The sequence below is a fragment of the Alosa pseudoharengus genome, unplaced genomic scaffold (genome assembly GCF_046254945.1).
Source record: "Alosa pseudoharengus isolate Yale_2024_CS ecotype anadromous, Long Island Sound unplaced genomic scaffold, YU_APseudo_1.1 YU_APseudo_1.1_scf_1, whole genome shotgun sequence".
Classification (NCBI taxonomy): Eukaryota; Metazoa; Chordata; class Actinopteri; order Clupeiformes; family Clupeidae; genus Alosa; species Alosa pseudoharengus.
Window position 1 is genome coordinate 28,468,725 of NW_027468564.1, and position 25,306 is coordinate 28,494,030.

The window sequence follows — 25,306 nt, forward strand, 5'->3', positions numbered from 1 at the left end:
GATTGCGCCTTCCGGATCTCCTCCCTCGACATCACGTCCACCGGTGACTGCGCGTCCATGGCCTCAGCTGCCGCTCTGCAGTGCTGTGTTGTGGCGTTGGGCTGCGGTGTGTTGTCTCTCTCGCTGGCGTGAAGCTGGCGAGCGGTGGCTCTCTTGATGGCGCGGCGCTGGCGAGCGTTGAGTCTCTCGCTGGCGTGCTGTTGGCGAGCGTTGACCCTCTCGTTGGCGCGACGCTGGTGAGCGTTGAAAACAGCGACTCTCTCTCTCTCTGCCAGCGGTGATGCAGCCTGTAGCCGACGAGCGGGCTCCGGTTGAGCCGCGGCCAGGCTCCTCTCCTCCCTCCGGTGGCAGTGCTGGACAGGGCGTCCGCGTTGCCGTGAACGCGACCCGCCCGGTGTCGAATCTCCATGTCGTAGTCCTGGAGCGCCTCCAGCCAGCGAGCCAGCTGGCCCTCTGGTTCTTTGAAGTTCAGCAGCCAGGTGAGTGATGCATGGTCCGTTCTCAGCAGGAACCGTTTGCCGTAGAGGTAGGTTCGGAAATGGCGCACTGCCACCACCACAGCCAACAGTTCTCTGCGGGTCACGCAGTAGTTCTTCTCCGCTCGGTCCAGTGAGCGGCTGAAGTATGCGACCACCTGCTCGCCCTGCTCGCCTGCTTGAGAGAGGACGGCGCCGACGCCCACGTCGCTGGCGTCGGTGTCCAGGATGAAAGGCAGTTGAGGGTCAGGGAAAGCGAGCACTGGGGCCTCACATAGCGCCCTCCGCAGCCGCCGGAATGCCGCGTCGCACTCTCGCGTCCACTCGAAGAGCTGGCCTTTGTGCGTCAAACGATGCAGCGGGCTGGCGACTGTAGCAAAGTCCCGGATGAAACGCCGGTAATATGACGCCAGGCTCAGGAAGCTCCGCAGCTCAGCACCATCGCGCGGAACAGGCCAACGTGCCAACGTCTCACCGTCTCCACCTTAGCTGGGTCGGTGGCCACTCCGGCGGCCCCCACGACATGGCCCAGGAATCCGGTTTGCCTCCGGAACAGGTGGCACTTTTTCGGGTGCAGTTTGAGCCCAGCACCCCGTATGGCGTCGAACACCTTTTCCAGATGTCCTATGGCACCGGTGAAGTCTGTTGCATGACACAGGATGTCGTCCAGGTAAACCACGCAGCATGTTCGTGGAATGCCCGCCAGGACACGCTCCATCAGCCGCTCAAAGTTCGCTGGCCCGTTGCATAGGCCGAACGGAAGTACCCGGAACTGCCACAGCCCTTGCCCGATGGTAAACGCTGTCTTCGGCTGAGCTTCCGGGGCTAGTTCAATCTGCCAGTAGCCACTGCGTAAGTCCAGCGAGCTAAACCAGCAGGAGCCGGCAATGCTGTCCAGCGCATCGTCAATGCGGGGGAGCGGGTAGGAGTCTTTCCGGGTTACCTGGTTGAGGCGCCTGTAGTCAACACAGAACCGCCACGAGCCGTCCTTCTTCCGGACGAGTACAGCCGGCGCAGCCCAGGGACTACTGCTTGGCTCTATCACTCCTGCCGCGGCCATTTCCTTGATCTTTTCTTCAGCTGCTTGTCGTTTGGCGAACGGTAAGCGATGAGGCTGAAGTCGGATGGGCCGAGCATTTCCGGTGTCGATCTCGTGTTGGACCAGGCTCGTTCGGGTGCAGTCCTCATCTCTTGCAGCGAAGATGTCGGTGTACGCTGCTAGTAGTCTCCGCACCTGGCTACCCTGTGCTTCACTCAGCCCCTCACAGCTACGAGTGCAGAGTTCATTTACGGCTTGCCTTGTCTCTACAGAGGGCCGCGCTCTCTGAGTGGAGAGTGGTGATTGCTCAACCCGCGCTCCTGGCTCCTCTCTAGTGGGCGTGAGCTGAGCAGTGGCGAACTCAGCAAGCGGACCTGGACGAGACCTGTTGTTTTCGCGGGCTTGAGTTCCGCGGGCTTGTGTGGGGAGGGGCGGAGACTCAGCAAGCGGACCTGGATGAGACCTGTTGTTTCCGCGGGCTTGAGTTTCGCGGGCTTGTGTGGGGAGGGGCGGAGTCTTGGATGGCGAGCACTCTTTGCGAGTTTGCTTCCTGCGGGCTTGTGTGGAGCGAGTTGGAGAGTTCTTCGTCGCGCCAGCTCTCCGCACTTCATGCTCTGTTTTCCCCGCCGTGTGCAACACTACGCTGCTCGTCCCTAAGTGTAGTGTGAACCGGGAAATGTCCACCACAGCCCCCCATTTCTCTAGCACGTCCAGGCCGAGAATGCAATCATCCTGAATGCTAGCCAACCAAAGCCGGCGGCTCGCCGTCTCACCGTTGATGCACATGCACACCACCTTTTGTCCATACAGTTCCGCTCGCTCTCCGGTAACTGTTGTGATGCGCGTTTTTGTCTTTTCCCAGCCTCTGGGTCTGGCTACCAGCGTGCCGGGTAAGAGACCGGGGCGCACAAGCGAGATGGTGGAGCCAGTATCGATCAAGGCGCGACACCGAGTCCCATCTAGCGTGCAGTCCACATACAGTCCTCTGGTTTGGCCGAGCCGGCCCAGCCGTATGCAATCCATAGCCCCTCCCGCCATGCCACCTTCTTCTAGTAACTGGGGTGCGAGCGTGAGGGGTGCCGGGGCTGGGCAGTACCACGCGATGTGTCCCGGCTCGCCACACCGGTGGCATCCGTCTCCGCTGGCCGGCCTCTTCCACTCGCGTGGGCGCCGTTGTGGTGGCTGTGCCGTGGTCTGCCGCGTCACCTCCATCGATGTCTGGCGTACGCAATGCCGCGACTCTGTTGTGCGGAAGATGTTTTCCACCCGTTCGGCTTCCGCAAGCGCCACGGACAGCGAGCTGGGGGCGCTCAGGCGAAGGTGTTCTTTTAGCCGCTCTGGGTGGATGCCTCGCACGAACGCTTCCAGTGCCATCTCTTCATGTAGACCCTGGCTGTACGTTGGGTAGCCCCGCCGGGCATACAGCTGCAGGTCAGCCGCGAACTTGCCCAGTCTCTCGTCCTTGTGTCGCCGTCTGGAAGCGAGTTATTCTCTGGCATCGCTGATGAAGATTCTCTGGCCGAATCGTCGTTGCAGAGCTGCTTCGATTGCGGTCCAGCTTACTTGCTCAGCCGGTGGCAGATCTTCTAATACTTGTAGCGCTTCCCCCTCCAGGGCCAACGCCACCTGTACGCCCGTTCTCTCCGCCGACCAGCCATTCAGCTCGGCTGCCAGCCGGACCTGTACCAGGTATGTCGCCAGCGGCCTTTCGCCATTGTAGTGGGGCAACTTTGCGCTGGGGCGCCCTTCTACCGCCACCGTCGCTCCGAGGACCGGCCGGTTTCCATCGCTCCCGTGTGGAGCGGGTTCAAGTGGCGGGATGCTGCCATCAGCCCGGTTCGTTTCCTCCTGTGGCCGGGGACGGGTCTCTTCATCACGGTCACGCTGCAGGCTGGCTCCGTCTGCTGGGCTCAGCAGGTGGCCATGGGCGAGCGTGCTGTCGAAGAGCCGTCTTGGCAGGAAACTCATCATCGTCAGGTAATCAGTTGCAGCTTTCTCCTCCCGTCCAGTAGGGGTCGTCATCCCACTTCTGACACCAATGTAACAAACTGTAAGGTTGTCTCAAAATGGTCTTTATTGGTTACGCACCAAAAACACGAACGTCATAAAACAGGCAACACAAGGGAGGTCAATTAAACAAGCACGATACACAAACAGGGTAGTCACATACAATACACGGGGTAAACACATGAGGTACAACACAAAGAAAGACCATACCAGCTAACACATACACAACAAGGCAAACGCCACTACTCATACTACAACCAACATCAACATTATACACACACACACGCAAAGCATTATGGGAGTACAGTCATACAGCTAGGCTCAGATCATTACAATATCAACATGCTAACACATTCGCACCGCAAGCCAGAGCGTTTGAGTGCACGTACCGACACTGGAGAGGTATGACTCAACTCGTGAAAGTTAAGGTAAGAACATATATTAATACATTAATAATTAATTAATATATTAATACTGACATTGGGTGGCGTGTTCCTTTAACTCATTGAATGCCAAGCTGTTTTCGGGAGCTTTGTCCTAGAGTGCCAGCAATCTAGACCATTGTTGATGATTTTTGTACAGCCACAGCACATTCTGTGTTATAGCTATGAACACGTACAATAGCTCGATTAAAAGGTCAGACTTTAAGCTCTCAGTGGGTGCAAACCGTGTATGTCTACATGCCTCTGTTCCTGAGAAATCCCAAGCTAAACAGTGGCTAGTTTTCATCAAAATCGCTGTTTTTTTTTAGAAATGGAGATATAACGTCTTTCATGAAATATGAAGTGTTGCCTGTTACTTACTCGTGTAAACATTCCGGGAAGTGATCAGTGAGACCTGGCGAGACTGCCACCTCGTGATAGACCCACGAAAATGGCCTGGTTTTGACCTGACGTGCATGCGTCACTGATTCGACCCAAAGCGGCAACCGAGTTATGATAAAATGTCCAGTGCGTTTTCATGAGTTTCACGATCGTCATATATTTCATTTCTATTCATCACAGAGTTCCCAAAATCACATATAAGGTGTATTAGAGTGTCTAGTTTCGTAATTTAAAAAAAAAGCTAAAAACGTAATATTACGTTTTTGGCACTCAACGCATGGCACTCAATGAGTTAAGAACTTTGCATGATGTCCCTGCATCCTGTCGTTACCATCTACATGCGCTGCGTCTCCCTTTGATTGGTTTGTTTACAGGCATACGTCTGACGTTGACATGTTGTCAATTCAGAAGGTTGTCCTACCTATAAAAACACTGCTTTTTCTTATGACTTCACGTACCTTAATTGCTGCTGCCGCAGATTTTTTTAAGCTTCAGAATTCAGATAGCATTGCTCTGCTGTCCTTTGTATCCCCCCTCTCTCATCCTCTCCAAAAATGTTTTAGATGTCGGTATTTTAACATTTTTTTTTCTAATTGACTCTTTGACAAAATTGTCAGACTTCTAATTCAAATTCTAATTAAATAGGCTAGGCTATATGATCTCCTCCTCTCCCCGTATGCATTCGCGGCTTATTTTAGGCTATTTATTATCCTTTATTTGGTAGCTAGCTGCCTCGACTTCCTGTAATTGGTCCGAAAGTCCGAACAATCCAAAAAGTGTTTTCATACTGCAAACGAACCAACCCATGGTTCAGTTTGATCCGGGCCGAGACCGTCTCTTTAGGTCGGACCAAATTTTGGTCCTTTGATCCGTGGCACCTATCTCACCTACAATTTTGGTTCGGACCAAACTGAAAAGTCCGAAGGTGCCAAAATGAGGTATGAAAACGCCCTGAGACGGTGGTCTGGTTCAAATGAGTTACGTTGTGAAATTGGCACTCAGACTAAGTTGCTTAGTCTATTTCTTTGTATTGTGAAATTGAAATGAAATATATGGACTATTGCAATCAATAATATGTTGAAATTATTTAATAGGAATCAATTTCTGTAAAAAATCTCTGTCTGTTGTGTGCGTGTGTCAAACGACATGTTTTTTAACTAAATCATGTCTAGTAGATGGTAGCCATTTTGATTTTCCTCAGTTGCCAGCTACCACTAACCTAAACCAAAATACCCATTTTTATTTCAAACTTCTTGATTGAATTCATCCCTACTTTGAAGACAGTGTTGACACATAAAAAGCTTGTTTGCTGAATATTTACATATTTTTTAAAATTACGAGACCATGTGTTGGACTGCTGCATCCATCAACAGAAAGAAGTCAAAGGGGTTCATGCTGACCAAAATATGCCTGATTTATTTTGAATTTGAAAAATATCTGACAGAGTGGACATGAATTGAGGACAGATTTTGAAAGGCTGTTGTTAATGTATAAAATAATGCAATGTTCACTTTAAGTATTTTGTGATATTTTATTAAGCCATCCAATTAACCTCATATTCATATTTGCATGGGCTCATGAGTTCATTTGCATGCTCATGAGTTCATTTGCATGGGCTTTCATAGTACAATGCCAGTATTGTATGAAATTACTATAAAAGAATATACATATATACAAAATGCACTCCTCACATTTCTGCAAAGATTTATATCAAATATTTACATCAAATGTTTATATCAGAGTATATCTTTTTATGGGACAACACTGAAGTAATATTTCAGTTTACTTTACAGTAGTGAGTGTACAGCTTGTATAACAGTATAAAGCAAACATGGCTGAGTTGGTGGCGTGTACCTTGGCGTGATTCAGTTCCTCCAGCGGTGCTTGACTGGAAGACGAGGCCAGCGTCAAAGAACACCCCCATGCTGTCCTTACCACTGCCTGCTGTGCATCCTGTGTCATACTTCTCAATGACATCCCAGATCTGTGTTGAGACACAGACAACCAAACAGACAAAGAAATCAAACAGTTACTGTGAGAGGGAGACAAAACAAAAATGTTGGTAGTCGAATGAGCTCCTGTCTGAGATGCAGTCAAAGTATTAAACAACAACAGTAAGAAGTGACAACGGATTATAGAAAATCATTTCATTTAAAGTTTACAGTTTTAAAATAAACAACAACGCTATCAGCAACAAATACATATATGGGACTACAGTGGTAATTCTAATAGAGAGAGCTCCCTAGTCTGCTGGGTGTGCTTAATGAGAAAGGACCCTGGTGATACACAGATACGGATTATCTATGTGTTAAGAGGACAAAATGTTGTCACCTTGGTCTGGGTGAGTCTGTGTTCGTTGTTGAGGACGTAGACTCCCTTATCCACAGCCACCAGACCCACTCTGGCCCCTGGGTCTCCGGTGACCGTCAGGCTGATGCGATTATGAGGCGAGTAGACTGCAACAGGGCGAGATGGCTCCACTTTCAGCTGAAAGAGAACGGGGGAGAGGGGATGTGAGAAGTGTTGCTCAGCTTGTAGAGGAAACATTTACTAACAACACAATCACCAGGGGTTCAGTAATACAGGGAACACACATGCTGAAGAATTTATATAACCACTACTGTACAGTTGAGTCACTTTGGATACAACTTTGTGATAAATGAATAAATGTAAATAGGGAAAAATGTAAAAAATTAAGGGAAATATATTTACCGTTCCCATGCAGGTGTCCTTCACGTCCACCCAGACTGAGTCAGACACCACTTCAGTAGAGCCCACATGATAGTAGGCCACGATACGGAAGGAGGGGACCATGTCCTTGGTCACTGGTAAGGACAACGTCACTAGAGCCTGGCCCTGTCTCTTGATCTTCTTAGCTTGCACAAGTTGCCCTTTAGTTAGGATCTATTGGAGATAGAATTTTAACACACACACACACACCACACACAAAATACACACACACACACACACACACAGGATTAGTTAGAGAGATTAGAATGCACACATGTAATGCATGAGTCTCTTTGTGTGTGTATGTGCATGTGAAAATGAAAACACCTACTAGGTACGTGAAGTCATTCTGGACTCCAGGACTTCCTACCAGGTTCAGGTTGACCTTGAGCTGATCCCCAATGGTCAGCTCTGCTGCATCCACACCAATGAGCAGATAATTCTTGGAACCTCCCTTGGTCATATACGGTAATGCTGTCATGTACGCTGTAGCCTGTTGAGCATCAGTGAGATCAGAGTCTTTGGTCATCACCTATAAAGCACAAACAAACAAAAACAAACACACGATCACCTCAAATGTGTGCTTGTGATTTATAATGGGCACAGGACTGTGCAGTGAGTAAACTTCTACCAGTCCTCAGAACTGAGCTAGTGACTGCTGCTAGCACATATTTGTTTTCAGTGTTGTATAAAGTACTAGAAAGCAATACTTGAGTAAAAGTACAAGTATCGTACTAGAAAAAGACTTTGGTAGAAGTGAAAGTTACCTTTTAAAATATTACTTAAGTAAAAGTCTTAAAGTATCTGATATATACTGTACTTAAGTATCAAAAGTAATTTTCTGATATTTAATGAACTTAAGTATTTGAAGTAAAAAGCAAGCGGTTTTATTTTAAACTTTTATTGTGAACTTTATTTTGGCTTTCTTATAGTAAAGCATAAAGCATATTCAGGGTTCTCATTTCTTCTTAATCTCACTTAAAATCACATTCTTTTCTAAGACTTTTCAGGCACAATTCTCTTAAAGAAGCCCTATGCAACAATTTTAGCAAAAATGACCTTAATTATGCAGGTTGAGAGTCGTTCTGATGGTTCTACAACACTTTTTGGGTCGTTTGGTGGGTGCTTCGTCTCCCCCTAGTGCTTCTCCGCGGAAAAAACAAATATGCAACTTCCTGGTCGTGGACCGAACACATCCGGATGTAACTCAGTGGAAGTATCCAAACGCGTCTCGAAAATGTAGTCAGATTGTAGTTTCTAAGAAGACTGCAAAACTGACTCCGACTTGGCTTTGTTGCTGTTGAAATTGTAAGTAGCCTACCCTTGGGTGAACTTCTTGATGGCTAGCTTGCTAGCTAGTGGGGGTTTAGCGTAGCAGTCACTTACTACCGAAGCTGCAGGGGGAGCTATGTCGTGAAAAATGCGAGCCCAAATCAGGCAAAAACCCAGAAACAGCGAAGGAATAACCAGACCTGCATAGGGCATCTTTAAGTTCAAAGAACAAACAGAAACAGAAATTTCACTTTTGTATGAACTTCAGGTAAAAATGAAAAATAAATAACTTATTTCTTTAAAAAAAAATGACCTGCTGGTAGGGAGAACATTTTGGTCATGTGGTATGAGCCTGTCTAGGGCCTACTCCCCAGGTCACCATCTCACTCTCACACACACACACACACACACAGGCCACCTATGTCCAGCAGCTACTAATATGCCAGTCATTAGTTGAAACTGAAAAGGTGTTCATCTTCAAAAGAAGCTTGTTTTCAAAGTTGCCAGAATTCAGTGCCTGGGAGTTTCAGGCCCAAGACTGGCCCACATTTTACATGGTGGTGGAAATTGGATAAATGAAGCAACATTTCAGCTCTTACTATTCTGTAGTTTTTATTAGTACCATGGTTCAACAAATAGTCCACAAGTTAACAAAAACAGAAAGAAAGAAAGAAAGAAAGCCTTTCAAAGCTTGATCCACTGGGGGGAGCGAGCCACAACCTATCAGCCACAACCTTCCATCAACCTTCGCCGTGCATTTTGGAAAGCACCTTAGCCTGGCCAGACCACCTATGAAAAGTAGTTGGGGAGGAAAACTGGCGACGGACCAAGTCACTAAAGTCTGGTAGGAGGGGAATGAGCGCCGCCACTGGGCGCTCAGTCATGTCTGTGTGGAACCTAGACGCAGAGGCAAGGGGCTTCTCTGGAAGGGGAATATCAAGAGCCCTGGATGCCCTGCCAACGACCTCCTCAAACAGACGGGCCAGCTCGCCTCCCACAGGGCTGGCTACACAGGGCAGTGCACAAGGTAGCTCCTCTCAGAGCAGGTTGGGGAACTGCAGGCCTTGTGCTAAGAGAAAACAGTGAGGCTTGTGAGGCTGCTGAGGACTCCCCAAGCCCCCTGGCTACTCTTGCCATCTTCCTTGACGGCCCCTCGGAAACAGGAGAACCCGCACATTTACCAGAGAAAAAACGACAACGGGCTTCCCTTGTGTGCGTAGGCATAATTAAACAATTCATGCACGACTGGGGGGCGTCCCTTGCCAAGAAAGCATGTTGGTGGCCCAAACACAACACACACTTATCAGGCCATCCAAATGATCAGTTAGTGCCACAGCTACTATCTCTCACCAATTCCAAAAGCTTGTAAGGAGATCACCTCCTGTGGTTGCTTCAAGGGATGTCTAAGCCAGCGCTGCAGTTGCAGGAAAAGTTGCATGTTATGCATGGAGTCATGCAGCTGCAGCAGCACCTTTCAGAACACTGCTGGAGTGGAGGAGGATGAGGATGATTAGGATAGCCTAAGTGTGTAGACTACCTCTTCATACCAAGAAGTTTAAAGAATTGAATAGAATAGAATGGATTAATCACTAAATAAATATGCATTACTAAATAAATAGTTAAAATACAGATAAATAGATACATATCAGTGTTGCGCGGTCTGCCCGAAATTAAGCGGATGACCGCGGTCACCCGCGGTTATGAGTCATAAACAAAATATTTTAATGATATTCGGGTCATTTGCGGACGGGTCAGTTAAAATTAATTAAATATATATTTTCTACAAATAGGCCTACTTAGAAAATCACGAGAACGCTAGCATCAATACAGTAAAGCATCAATACAGTAAAGTCAACAGTAGGTAAAGAAGCTGAAGACGCGAGTTAAAATAATAAAGACACCCCTTCAGGGAAAGCGATAGGCTATGGGAAATATTTGGAAAAGTTCTTAAAGAAGATGACAGTAGTACAAGTTATGGTCTATAGGCCTACTTCTTGCGAAGCCATTTAAAAGTATGACAGCCAAAACGGGCAGCCTGCAGGAATAAATGTTATGGCACAGACTACACAACCATATCTACCGGTATGTATAGGTTCGCGCATGCATAAAAGTTACCTTAGTTCGTTGTGTTTGTGACTTTAAACAGTGGATGTGCTTTAGTAAAGCTTTGTGCTTCATTCAGCATTATAAACCAGTTCTTACGCTAACGTTTTGACCAGCAATGTATTTCTCTTGCCTATACCTTGCCTCACCATTTCTGTTTTCGAAAGAAAGATGTATGTAAGATGTCCATGGCCTTCAAATCTTATCCTAGTGTTCTAATCCTTGGTGGTTGCGTGCGTGCTTGCGCTCTTATTCTCATTCTCTCTCCTGCGCAAATGTCCTGCATGCCTACTGCGTGTAGTTCTACTGCATAAAGTTTCACAAATAAATTAGTTTGATTTACAGAAATGGCCTATACTGTCACACTGCATGCAGGCTATAACCAAAAGCACACCTTTTGTAAATAAGCGGGTCGGATCGCGGGTCGGGTATAATTTTGTCCTAATTAATATTCGCGGTCAGAGTTGCGGTCGGGTTGATTAAAATATCGGGCGACCGCGGGCCGCTTGTGACCAAACCCGCGCAACACTGATACATATGGAACCGCTGTCATGGTCTGTCTAGCCTGACGAGCATCGGTGAGACCAGGGGCCTTTGTCATCACCTATAAAGTACAAACAAAACAAAAAACAAACACATGATCTCCTCAAAATGTGTGCTTGTGATTTATAATGGGCACAGGACTGTGCAGTGAGTAAACTTCACCTTCTACCAGTCTTTATACTTAGAACTGAGCTAGTAACTGCTGCTAGCACATAGTTGTTTTGTCCTCTGTGATAACATGCCTACTTCCTTTGCTAAAGCTGGAGTATTGCGCCCAGTGTTACCCAAAGGACATGGAGAGTCTGTAACAAAAACTTGATGGTGTAATATATCTACGTTTAAAACATGAACTACGAATTTTGAGAATTTTACCCAGCTTTTGCAGGTTGCCCATTGAAAGGTACTGTGGAGGAGGATTGTAGAAATGACTCAACAGTGATGCAGGAGAACTATGAATCCTGTACAACAATTAAATTAAATACAACAAAATACTGTAACTATACGGGCAACCACTGTCACCTAAGACTTACAGTGATTGGCAGGTGGGAAGCCCCTCCCTGCGTGTTGATGCTGGTTTTGGCCATGCCGTTTGAGCGAGTGGAGCCCATCACTGATTGACCAGCTGCCGTCACCTCCACATCCACTTTGTCAGCAGGTGAGTTGTCTGGATTGGTCACCAAGACCTGTAGGGGGCCAAGCAGATTTAGACACACGAGCAAACAAATTACAGATTATAGATAGATTGTATTTGTTGGCAGTCACCAGTGGACAAAGCCAAATTATTTGTGTCTGTTCTGAATCAGACTGCCTTTAGTATTTTTAGTATTTAGTACTTAGTATTTCAGTATATTTCAGAGCATTTCAGCAGAAGGGACTACACAAATCAAATGGTAACATTTAGCTTACCGAAACGTCAAAGGGCATCCCTGGCTTGAAGTATTTGGGTGTCCTCTTGAAGTGAATGGTGTATGGGGAAGTGACTATCGGTATGCCTCTCTTGTGGGCTTCCACCATCTCACTGCCTTGGAAACAACCATACAGTCAGTCAGACAGTCAGACATACAGACAGGTGGAAAGATAGATAGATAGATAGATAGATAGATCTTTACCTGTTTCTGTTAGGACACTAACAGACACATAGAGGGAGGATCCGACCAGCTCGGTGATGTTGGGGAAAGTTTTTGTGATGTGCTCTTTCTTCAGTACTGCTTTGCCTTTCCCATCTCTTATCTGTAAGTGCATCATGTACACCATCACACTGTGGGTCTGCATTGGTGTGTGTGTGTGTGAGTGAGTGTGTCCTCACCTCTACCCTCTGCAGTGACGCTGCCAAACTTCTCTTCTCATTCTCATTGGTACTGACTCCAAACGCCACAAATCCAACTCCCGTCACCTCCTTCCCATACAAATACCTTACACACAAAAACATGTTGCCCATTACAAAGACTAAAAAGTCACCAATGGCTGAAAAAAGAACAAAAGTGGAAAAAAGAGGCCCCTCATTCTGCATGCAACCAACCTGGCAACAATGTCAACTGTCATGTCTTGATCGTCAACATAGAAGAAGGCTTTTCCTGGGGTCAAGGACACTTCAAAGCTGGGTAGAACTATATAATAAAACCAGACAGGTAAAAGAGAAAAAGGAAGAAAGGTTATATTTCAGATACTTATTTTTATCTAATCTGTTTAACTGTAGATGCTATGCATCATTTGTCCACTAGATGGCTCCTTACCATATTCATTGACCTCAAAGTCAGCAGTGAAGTTTCTCTGAGGTGTAGCAACAAATCTTGTTACCACCTTCCATGTTCCAAAGCTTTCAGATGAGAAGAATGGGGGTTTTGTATTAATTTGTTCTCTATTCAGCATTTATTTGTATTTATATTGTATTCAATATGCACTTCTGTCTTGACACAGTTTTCCTCTTGACAAACTCAGGGGTCCATTTCCCAAAAGTCTAGTTGCTAACTATTGATGCATCGTACCACGTTAGTAAAAAGCTAACCTCCGTAGTTGTACGGGAAACGCACCCTATGATAACAACTACCTTGGTAGTGTCACTGGCAAATGTGAGTCCGTAGATTTAAGTTATTACATTACATTACATTTTGGCTGACGCATTTATTTTATTTATTTATTTGGACAGGACAGTGAAGAGTGACAGGAAGTGAGTGGGAGAGAGAGAGATGGGGAAATGGCCGCAAGTCGGATTCGAACCTGGGTCCCCGTGGGCACTCAGACCCGTACAAGGTACAGGCGCTGCAGCCTGCTGCACCACAGCTGACGCATTTGTAACCAAAGTGACTAACAGCATGGTAAACAGTTTAAACTTTTTAAAGCAATTCTCTCAACAATTCTAGGGCAATTTAAAAAAGGTAGAGTACAAAGTGCATCAGTGAGTGTAGTTTTTTTAGCAGTCGAGTATCAGTTCTAGTCAGGTGGTAAGTCCTAGGATCAGCAAGACTAGTTGTAAGTGCTACGAGAGATGTTCTCTAAAGAGCTGAGTCTTCAGGAGTTTATGCACAAACACTTAAGCTTCATATTAATGTCACATCACTTTTTTAATTTTGGAAAATGAAAAGTTAGTTCTTACTAAAATGTGACCAAAATACAATTAAATATCAGTTGACTATTTCTGTATCAACTCACATCTGGCAGTGACGTTACCACGGAAAATGCATCGTAATTAGCAAATATTTTGGGAAACGCACCCCAGATAGACAAACTACTTAATTAGGCTGACCAAAAGTAAACTATTAGATATCACAAACCTGATATTTTAGTAATTTAGTAAGAAAAGAAGCTTTTATACGTCAATGGGGTCAATGACAATCCACGTTTCATGTAGACGACTTACCTGACAAGTTCAGGTAGGTTGTGTTGTCCAGACGTGATTCCTCCGTTTGGATAGATATCCTCTTTGCTGATTGTTATTCCATCTGGAGTCTGTGAAGGTTAAACAATTTGCTTCACTTCCTTTCTGTAGATGCTGTTTTATTTGCATTTACATTCATGTCCATATTATATTTGTCTGTAACTGGTAGTGCTCTGCCAGCCCAACAGCATGCGCTGTAGTGGAATAAGTAACTACAAATCACCAGCTAGTTTGTATATTACTGATATATTGCCCTCCTGTTGGGTTGTGCTCTTCTGGGGTGCGTTTCCCAAAAGCATAGTTGCTAACCTGTTAGCAACTTAGTTGGTTGGCAATGGGAAATTGCATTGCAACCAACAAAGTTGCTAACTTAGTTAGCAACTATGCTTTTGGGAAACACACCCCTGTGTAGAAAGTGAACACACTGAGTGTCTGGAGTCAGCACTTATTACAGGTGGAACAAACACAAACTTCTATCTAGGCACACACACACCCTCACCACTACCACCATGCACACACACACACACACACACAAATAGCTGGTTGTAAACATACCATGATCTCCACAGAAATGCCACTCTCTACTGGGCGCAGGGCAGGATTGAGTGAGAACACTCTGTACATAACTAGAGAGACAAACAAATCAACAACAACAACAAGCATAACACAATTAGTAAACACAGGACTAGTGAATAAATATAGCAACAACAAACATAACACAAGATGTAAACACAGGCCTATTGAATGAATATAGCAGCTACAACAACAACAAACATAACCCAATACAGTAAGTAAACACAGGCCTAGTGAATGAATATAAAAATAGACAAACAACAACACCATTATTGGCATTATTTTAAATAAATAGCAACTATGAAATAATTTATTAAGGGGGACAACATGCATAACAATGATCAAAGTCCATAGGTGTCCCTGTGCACAAACCTTCAGTTGAACAGGTCCAGGTGAGGCAGGTAAGTATAATCCAAGATTGAAAGATCAAGAATCACCGCACACTGATCACTATTAGGGTATAACCGGGACGATTGAAACGCGGGACGAATGAAACATTCCAGTTTTCTCAGAGTGCAATGATGATAGACAGTCATCATTTTGACAAAACATAGAGCATATTAACCTCCGTTGCTCAGCCAAATGCCTTCCTTTTACGTCCTGTTATCACAGAGTTACAGGCGATATACGATTTTTGATGGTCACAAGTATATTTCATTAGCGGTTTATTTTTGTTTTGATTATTAAAGAGTGTTTTTCATTTAAAGGTTTTACTTAATGCTTATTCAGTAGAGCATTTAGTGCTCTCCCCAATCCCAGACGTTCACATTGCATGTTTGTTTGTACTGGATGCAAAACAGCCAGTGGCGTAACAAGCCAATGGTGGGCCCAGGTGCGAGAGCGCTACGCGGGCCCCATACCGACGAACTTTGGCCCAGGATGAATTAGCTCTGATACATGCAATACACATTAAGGGTGACTTCAATTGTTTATGCAAAGGGCCTGAGGCACCGAAGTAGTTTAGTAGTTACAGATTACAATTTCAAATAAAAAACACACGACTATATATCCATTACATGTGAAAACATTAAAAAATAATTTTATTAACAGCCTGCAGGCCAAGGTAATCTAATATTACTGCATTAACATCAACTCGCATGGAATTATGGGAACACTCAATGCGCCTCTTCAACCCTCTGCGGAAACTGTAAGCGTAGATTGCTTGCTTATAAACTCGCACTGCGCAGAAACAAAACTTAATGTAACCTAACTTATTTAACCGTCCAGAAACCAAATAAAATCATTCATATGCATACAATCCCCAATATGCGTGAATTAGGCCATTAGAAGAAGGCCATCTTACGAGCCTTTCGTTGTGCAAAATCGTCAACGATGTTCTCAATATTTAATGCTCTGGCTCTCGTATTTTCAATGGACAGGATAGCTAACCCACGGAGCCTCTCCTGCCCCATGCTGCTCCTTAGGTATAGGTCTTAAAAAGTTTGAGTTTGGAAAAAGATTGCTTAGCTGTTGCGCAGTCACAGGTATTTTCAGAAACAACATGAGTACACACTTCCCCGAATGTGGATGTTACACTGTCTTAATCTTTAGAATAAGTGTCGTGGCACACTCAGAACTTGTCACTGTCATAATCTACCACCAGCATTTTGGCAAGTTGAAAAATAGATGACTTCTGTGAAATCTCTGCTTTAAAGCAAGACCTGAATGAGAGGAGTTGTGTTGGGAATGTCGGTGCAATGTTCCTGCTATAATGGTCTGACAAACGTCTTGCCTTTTCAAGCAGTTCATCATCACCTGCGAGTTGAAGGGTCATAGGACGTAAAGACTCAAACACATGACAAGTTTCTCGCATACTTGCAAATCTTTGGGAGAGCTGACTGATTATGATGTCCAGAGTTTATTAAATACCTGCACTTTGAAGTATCTCTCTGCATCGGTTAAGCGCTCATCTTCCGATAGATCGTCAAAGTGACGCTTCACTCTCCGTGCTCTAACATTCTAAAGTTCTAAAAAAAAAAAAAAAGGAGGCAGGGCGGGGGTAGCAGCGGGCCCCGGGAGATCACGGGCCCTGGTGCGACTGCACTTGCTGCACCTACTATAGTTACGCCACTGAAAACAGCCTATAATGCTAAATGTCTATGGGGGGACGATTGAAACACCTGTTTCATTTGTCCCGACCAGGCAGTAAACCCCATTTATTCTAAGTCAATGCACACATATCTGTGTTTATACTATATTTTATGCAGGTGAGACATGGAAAAGCAGTTTTAGAAAGATGCAAATATATTTGGGGCTATCAGGTAGGGGGTCGAGTTTTGCCATGCTATCCTATGGAGACTGATGGCCTGTGGGTCATGAAGGGCACTTATTTGGATGTGTGGTGGCTTTAACCACGTAAAAACAGAGTGAAATAACATTTTGTACTATAGAAACATTATATAATTCGAAACATGCATTATATTAATGGCATAGTGCATGGTATTTCCATAACCACGAGATATACGAGAGATACGCGCTTCATCATGACGACAATGAGTTGTTAACAGACATGAACCAAGACGCATAGCCCAGCAGAAATCTATCTAAAATAACAAATACTTGTAGTACCATTCATGATATGTTGTCAAATATTGAAGTTGTGGGAAGTTTATATAATTTAAGCTGTATGTTTCATTCGTCACTGATGCTGTTAATGAACTTATGAACTAAATGATTAGGTGTTTATGAATTGATGAATTACTGGTGTCACTTGTGACCCATATGAACTAATTCTAAGAGGTGTTGTTTTATGAACTTATGAACTACTGATGTATGTGAACGTATGTATTAATTCTGTGTTGTTTATGAAGTATATTGATGTTGTTAATAGGCCTGTCGCGATATTCAATAAATCAATTAATCGCATGATAATTAAAATTAGCTCGATAATTTTTCTGGCCGCGATAAATGCCATTTGCATGCTTGTTTGTTTTCCTCGTCTCTCTCTCTTCCTCTCTCTCTCTCTCTCGGGTCCTTAGAGTAATGATGAGTGAACCCTCATGTCAGTCACTTGTCAGTCGCATGGTGTGTGGGGAGGCGGGGCTACTCGCGTAGCCTAACACAGAGTGCAGTTAAAGAGCCGCGTGAGAAGTATATCGGTAGGCACTAGGCAGAGAGAAAGCTAGTTGGAATTGGTTTCTAAGCCAAACACGACAGCTGCAGTGTGGGAGCATTTCGGATTTAAACCGAATGCCCGTGGTGAACCACTGAACGTGTGCGAGTCGGTGTGTCGCATTTGTTGGAAAACAGTCACAATTAAAAGCGGCAACACAACAAACATGCATATGCATCTAAAACACAATCATCCGCTGCAGTTTTCCCAGTTGGGGAAAAAAAAACACAACAAGTGGGCCGTCTTCCTCTTCCCGAGGAAAATTCTCAGAACGACAATATTATCGCTTATCGCAATAATTTCTGAGACAATTTATCGTCCAGCAAAATTTGTTATCTTGACAGGCCTAGTTGTTAATGAACTTATGAACTAATTGATATGTAGCTTAAATATCCCCCAACAAGGTCATGTGACGTTATCTGATTTATTCACCTGTGGAAAAGAAGGGGGGATGGTACAGAGTGAACCTGATGAAGCGCTAGGCGAAACGCGTTGTTCGTTCAAAAAAAAAAAATTAAGTTAATAGTGATCAGTGTGCGGTGATTCTTGATCTTTCACTCTTTGATGCATAACAATGAATTTAAAACAATCTGTGAATAAAAAGTGAATAATAATGAACAAAACTATCTTCCCACACCTGTGCTTGAAGGTCTACACACAATCTACTGTATTATTAATTCATGCAAATATAGACTCACCTGTGCTTGAAGGTGTGTATATGGTCTTGTCTGTCTGCACAAAGATGTATCCAGACTGGAAGGAGACCAGCACTACTTTCTCCAGCAGGTGACCTGGAAACTGGGCCTGCAGGTAGACGTACTGGTTCAGGGACTCATCATCGTCAAAAGTTCCCTTGTTCGGGATCTGACGGACAGGAGAGACAATGAGAGACTAGGTTAAACAGAGGGCATACTCATCCAGTTGTACTATGTGCTTCTTCAGACATGATAACTCTCTATGGGCCCTATCATGACATTCTAGGGCCCTATCATGACATTCTAAAGTGCATCGTCACTCGTCAAAAGTCTATTCAAATTTAGTAGGATGTCCAGTTCACATTGGGAGGGGTTTCGTTCTCAAAAGTGGAGCGCATGGCGTAACAAGGTGTTCCTGGGTCTTTTAATCAGTCATATGGGTGTGTTTGGGGCGTAACATCATTTTAAACCAATGAGAATGACACCTGTCATTCCCTTTAACGGCGCAACGCGCGATATGTCAAATAAATGCATCGGTATTTTGGCATTCAAAGGCGCATTTGAAGGAGGCTGCTTGCGAGACCGTATGGAATAGTCATTCTTAAACCATGCTTTACTAAAACCTAGCATATCCTTCACGCATTTGCACTCGTCTATTATTTGAACTCATTGACAAAGTGAAACTAACTTCACCAAGGAGTCAGTCAACGACAAGACAGTTATATGCAGTTACTTTCACTATTGACTGACAATGGGTTACCATCGAAAACATAGGCTGGAAAAAGCAACACTTACCCTAATGTTGCTCAAATGACTGAATAAAACAACATTTATCCTGCAGAGGAGTTGCTTATATCTCGTGACAGTGTCTTCAGCTGTGCTCCATACGTGTCTCGCCTCTCCCCTAATCACTTTTAACCGTCATTACCAATTTGCAAATGATGGTGAATAACTACTCATCATGAGATGTACAGTATTTCGTAATATCTTTATTCTAATTATGTTTCCCATTGTAATCGTGCAATTTGTAATGCTTTGCATGGACGTGCGCTGGTGTGCGTTCTTGAATGATAGAAGGATGGTGCGTGCACCTGCCAATATGACTGTTGACATGCGCTCTTAAAATAGCATATGAACAACTCGCCATTGACTTCTGACCAGGTTTAGGTGGTGTATGATAGCGATTTTTAGACAATGCGCCAGGTCCCTCCCTAGGTTGTTAATTGCCACACCCCTGGGCGCAATGCTTAAAAAATAAACGTGCAAAATAACGAATTCAACTTTCCGCGGGTGAATAACTAGTATTACGCCATGCGCTGGTGGCCCAAAATACAGCCCCTAAAGTGCATTGTCACTCGTCAAAAGTCTATTCAAATTTAGTAGGATGTCCAGTTCACATTGGGAGGGGTTTCGTTATCAAAAGTGGAGCGCATGGCGTAACAAGGTGTTCCTAGGTCTTTTAATCAGTCATATGGGTGTGTTTGGGGCGTAACATCATTTTAAACCAATGAGAATGACATCTGTCATTCCCTTTAACGGCGCAATGCGCGATATGTCAAATAAATGCATCGGTATTTTGTAAATCAACGGCGCATTTGAAGGAGGCTGCTTGCGAGACCGTATGGAATAGTCATTCTTAAACCATGCTTTACTAAAACCTAGCATAGCCTTCACGCATTTGCACTCATCTATTATTTGAACTCATTGGCAAAGTGAAACTAACTTCACCAAGGAGTCAGTCAACGACAAGATAGTTATATGCAATTACTTTCACTATTGACTGACAATGGGTTACCACCGAAAACATAGGCTGGAAAAAGCAACACTTACCCTAATGTTGCTCAAATGACTGAATAAAACAACATATATCCTGCAGAGGAGTTGCTTATATCTCGTGATAGTGCGTCTTCAGCTGTGCTCCATATGTGTCTCTCGCCTCTCCCCTAATCACTTTTAACCGTCATTACCAATTTGCAAATGATGGTGAATAACTACTCATTATGAGATGTACAGTATTTCGTAATATCTTTGTTCTAATTATGTTTCCCATTGTAATCGTGCAATTTGTAATGCTTTGCATAGACGTGCGCTGGTGTGCGTTCATGAATGATAGAAGGATGGTGCGTGCACCTGCCAATATGACTGGTGACATGCGCTCTTAAAATAGCATATGAACAACTCGCCATTGACTTCTGACCAGGTTTAGGTGGTGTATGATAGCGATTTTTAGACAACGCGCTAGGCCCCTCCCTAGGTTGTTAATTGCCACACCCCTGGGCGCAAAATACCGAATTCAACTTTGCGCGGGTGAATAACTAGTATTAGGCTACGCCATGCGCTGGTGACCCAAAATACAGCCCTTAAGGCCCATTCACACCAAGAACGATAACGATAACAATAGCTATAAATAAATATCGTTCTCATTAATATGAATGACAACGTTCACACATAAACTATAACGATAACGACATGAAGAACGATATCGTTGGGGATCACTTTCAGAGCAATTTTCAGAACGATAAAAAGCTACTAGCCAATCAGAACCCATTGAATTTTAACCGTCACATTCATTAACACAAGGAGAGACTTTGTTTATCGTTGTTCAGTGTGAACGCTTTTATCGTTATGGTTATAGCTATAGTTATCATTATCGTTCTTGGTGTGAAAAGGCCTTTAAAGTCAAGGAAGGGAAAGCTATGAGAGAGTGGTAAGTGCATGGGAAGTGCATGTTAGAGTTGTTAGAAGTGGAGGTACCCTCAGAAGAGTTACGTCATTAAGAACTTATTGAAGAGTGACGCCTCTGCTCTAGTAGCAATTAGTTGGAATTAGTAGGTCATTCCACCATCCAGCAACTACAAATAAAAATTGCAGTATGTGTTGGGGCAACAGTTCCAGACAACGTTACTTGGAGGAATATAGTGGTTGAGAGGCCTCTAAGATAGCATTTAAGTAGGTGAGCGCAGATGCAATCATCACTTTATAAACAAGCGTCAGTGACTTTAATTTGATGCAGGTGCTAACGGCTCTGTTTCATCACGGACTGGGGCTGGCCCAAGGCTTTTCCCCAGTCTTAAACACAGGTGCGTGGCCTTAGTGTTGTGCTTCCATAAGGAGCTGTAACATCAGGGACATTAGCTAACAATGCTAAGAAACTTCTAAATAGTGCTTAGGAACGACACCGCAAGCATAGTCTACCTCAAAATAATTACAAGGACATTTAAACAAGTCACAACATTGTAAGAACCTGTATCCTTAATTATTTTGCAAAGTTTTTATATATATATATCGTAAAAGCACCAATTAGGCTACCGCCCGTCCCCTATTTCCTCTTATGTGTAGGCTACTTAATATTCATTTCTATACTAAATAATCTAAACAAGACGGCGGATTCGCAAAGAAACACTAGCAACCACATAACTGTATCTAAATTAGCTATGTACCACAAATGACACTGTACTTACAGTGACTCGAAGAGCTGTAAACAGTGTTGTAAGGCTGCATGTACAAATCCGCTTGGAGCTCCATTGCAATTTTGATTTTGCGATGAGAATTATCGGTCTAATCGTTGATGTGCCATGTGAAAGGACGGAAACCAGCCCAGTACTAAACTCCGAGCTTGGCAAACAAAATCGGATATTTCAGGCACTAAACTTAGTATCTCTTGTCCTGTTGTCTAATTTTAGAGAGGTTGATGTGGCGCGCATGTTGTACCAAGGAGTGCCTGTGCATACCTGCTCCCCGAGCACCGCTGTAGCAGGCAGCTCACTGCGTCGGGATTAGTGTGTGCTTCACCTCACTGTGTGATCACTGTGTGCTGAGTGTGTTTCACTAATCTCGGCTTGTCCCCTGCACTCCGAAATCTAGCGCTAGTTAGACGATGCTACCAATAGGTTTTCGATGGGGGTGCCTCAGGCATTGGCCTAGCCATGCAAATAAATCACTGTTTTATTTACAGGGCTCAAAGTAGCTCCCCACTTCATTGGTAGACTTCCTAAGGGCCCTGACATTTAAAATGAGACATTGAGATCTTTGAAAAAGCACTGGCAGTTTATTTACAAGACTATTTATACAGACCAGAGGCGGACAGAGTACACAGCTTCATTATTTGAGTAAAAGTACAGATACCCTTTGCTAAATTTTACTCAAGTAAAAGTACAACAGTCAGATGTCTACTTAAGTAAAAGTACTGAAGTACTTGTTTTTAAAAGTACTTGAGTATCAAGAGTACAAGAGTAGCCTACATTTTCTAAATATTGCATTACTACTGCCACAGTGCTTCGTCCAGAAACGTCCTACATGGAGTTATGAAAAATGTTAATGAATGTAAAAGGAATTGGAAGTAAAATCACAATTTTCATCTTTTTACCATGTTGCCAGGGATGGGCAGTATTTCTAATACATGTATTTAAAATACAAAATACTATTTTGTAGTTGAAACACTTGAAGCGAAAACTATCATTAACTTGTTCAGAAAATTGAAATAGTCTGGCTAGGTGGGGCCACAGGTTAGCACATTCCCGGGATGGACCTGCTGCGTCTTCATCCATTGTTTCGTCCATGGTTTCGTCTCTTATCTAAATCTGACCATGGAGTTGACTTTGGCGGAAAGCTGAAGGTGATTGCTGATAGGCTGTCCCAATCGGTGGCGCCTGCACAATCCAATCACGTTTGAGAGGGAAACAGCAAATTGAGGGTTTCTGGGATTTTTCTTTTTTCCTTTTTTTTTAGAAGTAGTAACGGGTACTCACGGTTATGGATAGAAATGTAGTGGAGTAAAGAGTACAATATTTGCCTCTCAAATGTACTTGAGTAAAGTCATGAGTACTCCCCAAAAATGATACTCGAGAAAAGTACAGATCCCTCAAAATTGTACTCAAGTACTGTACTCAAGTAAATGTACTCCGTTACTGTCCGGCTCTGATACAGACAGTACCTTCAGGAAGTTTACCGTTCGCCGCCATCTTGAATTTAGTCATGATAAGTCGAGTGACGAGTACGAATGAACAGGTATGACAATTCGGTGGAAATGCATGGATTCCAGTTGCTTCCAGTAGCAGCAACTAGAATTCATGCATTTCCACAGAATTATTTTTGTGTTAAGAACTGTGCCATCAAAAGGAATTTAGAAACATTATTTTAAGGTATAAAAAACTTTTTAGGGCTGATTTAACACCTTTCCTGTGTGTGACTATAATTAAAGATAAAGAAAAGTATAAAAGAAAAAAAACATAGGTTAACAATGTTGTTGTAATTAATAAAGTATACAAAAAACATATGGGTGAGAGGAGTGGAGAAAAGAAAACAGGAGTCTGATGCCACACCGTGATGTCTGCCAGCACCATGTACTGGTTGGCTCTGTTGAGAGTGACAGTTGTGATGGTTAACATCACATTCTTCTTTGGGTAGTTCATCACCATGATCTTCACGTCCAGGTCTCCTCCAGTGTAGTCCTGGGCCTCCACAAACACCTTCTCAGGGGTGTTCACCCTCAGGATGCTAGGAGCCGATAACACGTAGCTGAGGGGTCAGAGTTGAAAGGTCAAAGGTAACCCGGAGTGAGGAAGAAGACAATACAAGCAAAGATAATGAATGCGTAGCAAGATGTGTTGTCCTAGTTCATGTCTATGAGGGCAAAGTGGAGTTCAGTCAGAGACGGGCTCTGGTTCAGTCCCCGCCTGCACAGGGGTGTGTCACTGACGTATGACTGAACGCCTCGGTTCCACGTGGTTGATCCATGGGGAGGGTTGGTTAAAGCAAAGATGGTTGATTACGAAGATACTTCCTGAGAGGCTATTTCCTGTCCCCGGAAATGTATGTAAATAGGGTAGCAGTAGTACACGCCCCGCATGAGGGAGGGCCACTATCCCCCATTTATGCAGTGATCTGGCTCCCTTTTTAACATTGAGGTCTATGGCAGAATCCAAGAATTTCCCAGAATTTGTCAAAGCCTTATTATTATTATTTTTCTTTTTTAATTAAATTTTTTTCGCATGTCCAAATTTCCGTCAAGGATTCCCAGGACACTGTAAGACCGGGGTACACGAAACTTGGTGGGCATGTAACCCCACATGGATAGCATGGAACCTCCTTTTTTCGTTTTGATCTGTAGACCCCCCGCTGGACTGGACCCCCCGAAAGGAGGGTAGGGCAGACACAGTTTTCTGTGAATATCTCGAGAACCGTAGGATTCGTTTTTTTTTTTGTATGTTGATCTCAAAGGGCCATGTCAACCCATTCCATAACAACTCATTTCATGTATAGTGCCACCTAGTTAAACACAAAAAAATTAAAATGAGGTGTTGTAATCGCAGGTATCTGTGACCTAACATAGTCAAAACTGCATGAAATTGAAAGTGCAGGATCATTATGACACCTTGTGAATGCATGCCAAGTTTCGTGGAATTCCGTTCATGGGGGGCCACACAATAAATTAATTTATGTTACTATACACCAACTGACCTGTAGGTGGCCGGAGACAGTTTTCTGTGAATATCTCGAGAATCGTAGGGCCTAGGAGGTCCACCTTTGTTTTTGTATGTTGGTCTTAAGGGGGCATGTCAACCTATCCCATTGCCACTTATTTTCATGTATAGCGCCACCTAGTTAAAAATTAAAAAGCAAAACATTAGGTGTTTTCATCATATCTCTGGCTGACGTGGTCAAAACTGCACGAAATTGAAAGTGTAGGATCAATATGACACCCTCCGAATGCATGCCAAGTTTGTTGGACTTTCGTTCATGGGGGGCCTTACAATAAAATAATTTATGTGTACATTTAGTGACCGTACACCAACAAGGATTCCCGGGACACTGAAAGACCCGGGTACACAAAACTTGGTGGGCATGTAACCCCACATGGATAGCATGGAACCATCGCTTTTCGTTTTGATCTGTAGCCCCCCTGCTGGACTGGACCCCCCCGAAAGGAGGGTAGGGCAGACACAGTTTTCTGTGAATATCTTGAGAACCGTAGGGCCTAGGATGACCAATTTTTTGCGTATGTTTGCCTCCAGGGGTCATGTAAACCCATTCCATATGTACACATGTGCATAAACAG

The 25,306-nt window shown here is 44.1% G+C and overlaps 1 protein-coding gene across 1 annotated transcript in view; it reads right to left on the reverse strand.

Annotated features, from left to right (window-relative positions):
• Positions 1 to 25,306, reverse strand: part of LOC143118087 (complement C3-like) — a 132,741-nt gene that overhangs the window by 106,060 nt on the left and 1,375 nt on the right. The window contains exons 2-15 of the mRNA XM_076279308.1: positions 23,571 to 23,766; positions 18,253 to 18,418; positions 14,425 to 14,495; positions 13,852 to 13,940; positions 12,728 to 12,810; positions 12,514 to 12,601; positions 12,301 to 12,406; positions 12,104 to 12,224; positions 11,901 to 12,016; positions 11,525 to 11,677; positions 7,408 to 7,608; positions 7,059 to 7,250; positions 6,678 to 6,833; positions 6,201 to 6,330 (exon numbers count right to left, since the gene is read on the reverse strand). Coding sequence (XP_076135423.1) covers positions 6,201 to 6,330; positions 6,678 to 6,833; positions 7,059 to 7,250; positions 7,408 to 7,608; positions 11,525 to 11,677; positions 11,901 to 12,016; positions 12,104 to 12,224; positions 12,301 to 12,406; positions 12,514 to 12,601; positions 12,728 to 12,810; positions 13,852 to 13,940; positions 14,425 to 14,495; positions 18,253 to 18,418; positions 23,571 to 23,766 — 1,868 coding nt within the window. The remainder of the gene's footprint in view (positions 1 to 6,200; positions 6,331 to 6,677; positions 6,834 to 7,058; positions 7,251 to 7,407; positions 7,609 to 11,524; positions 11,678 to 11,900; positions 12,017 to 12,103; positions 12,225 to 12,300; positions 12,407 to 12,513; positions 12,602 to 12,727; positions 12,811 to 13,851; positions 13,941 to 14,424; positions 14,496 to 18,252; positions 18,419 to 23,570; positions 23,767 to 25,306) is intronic.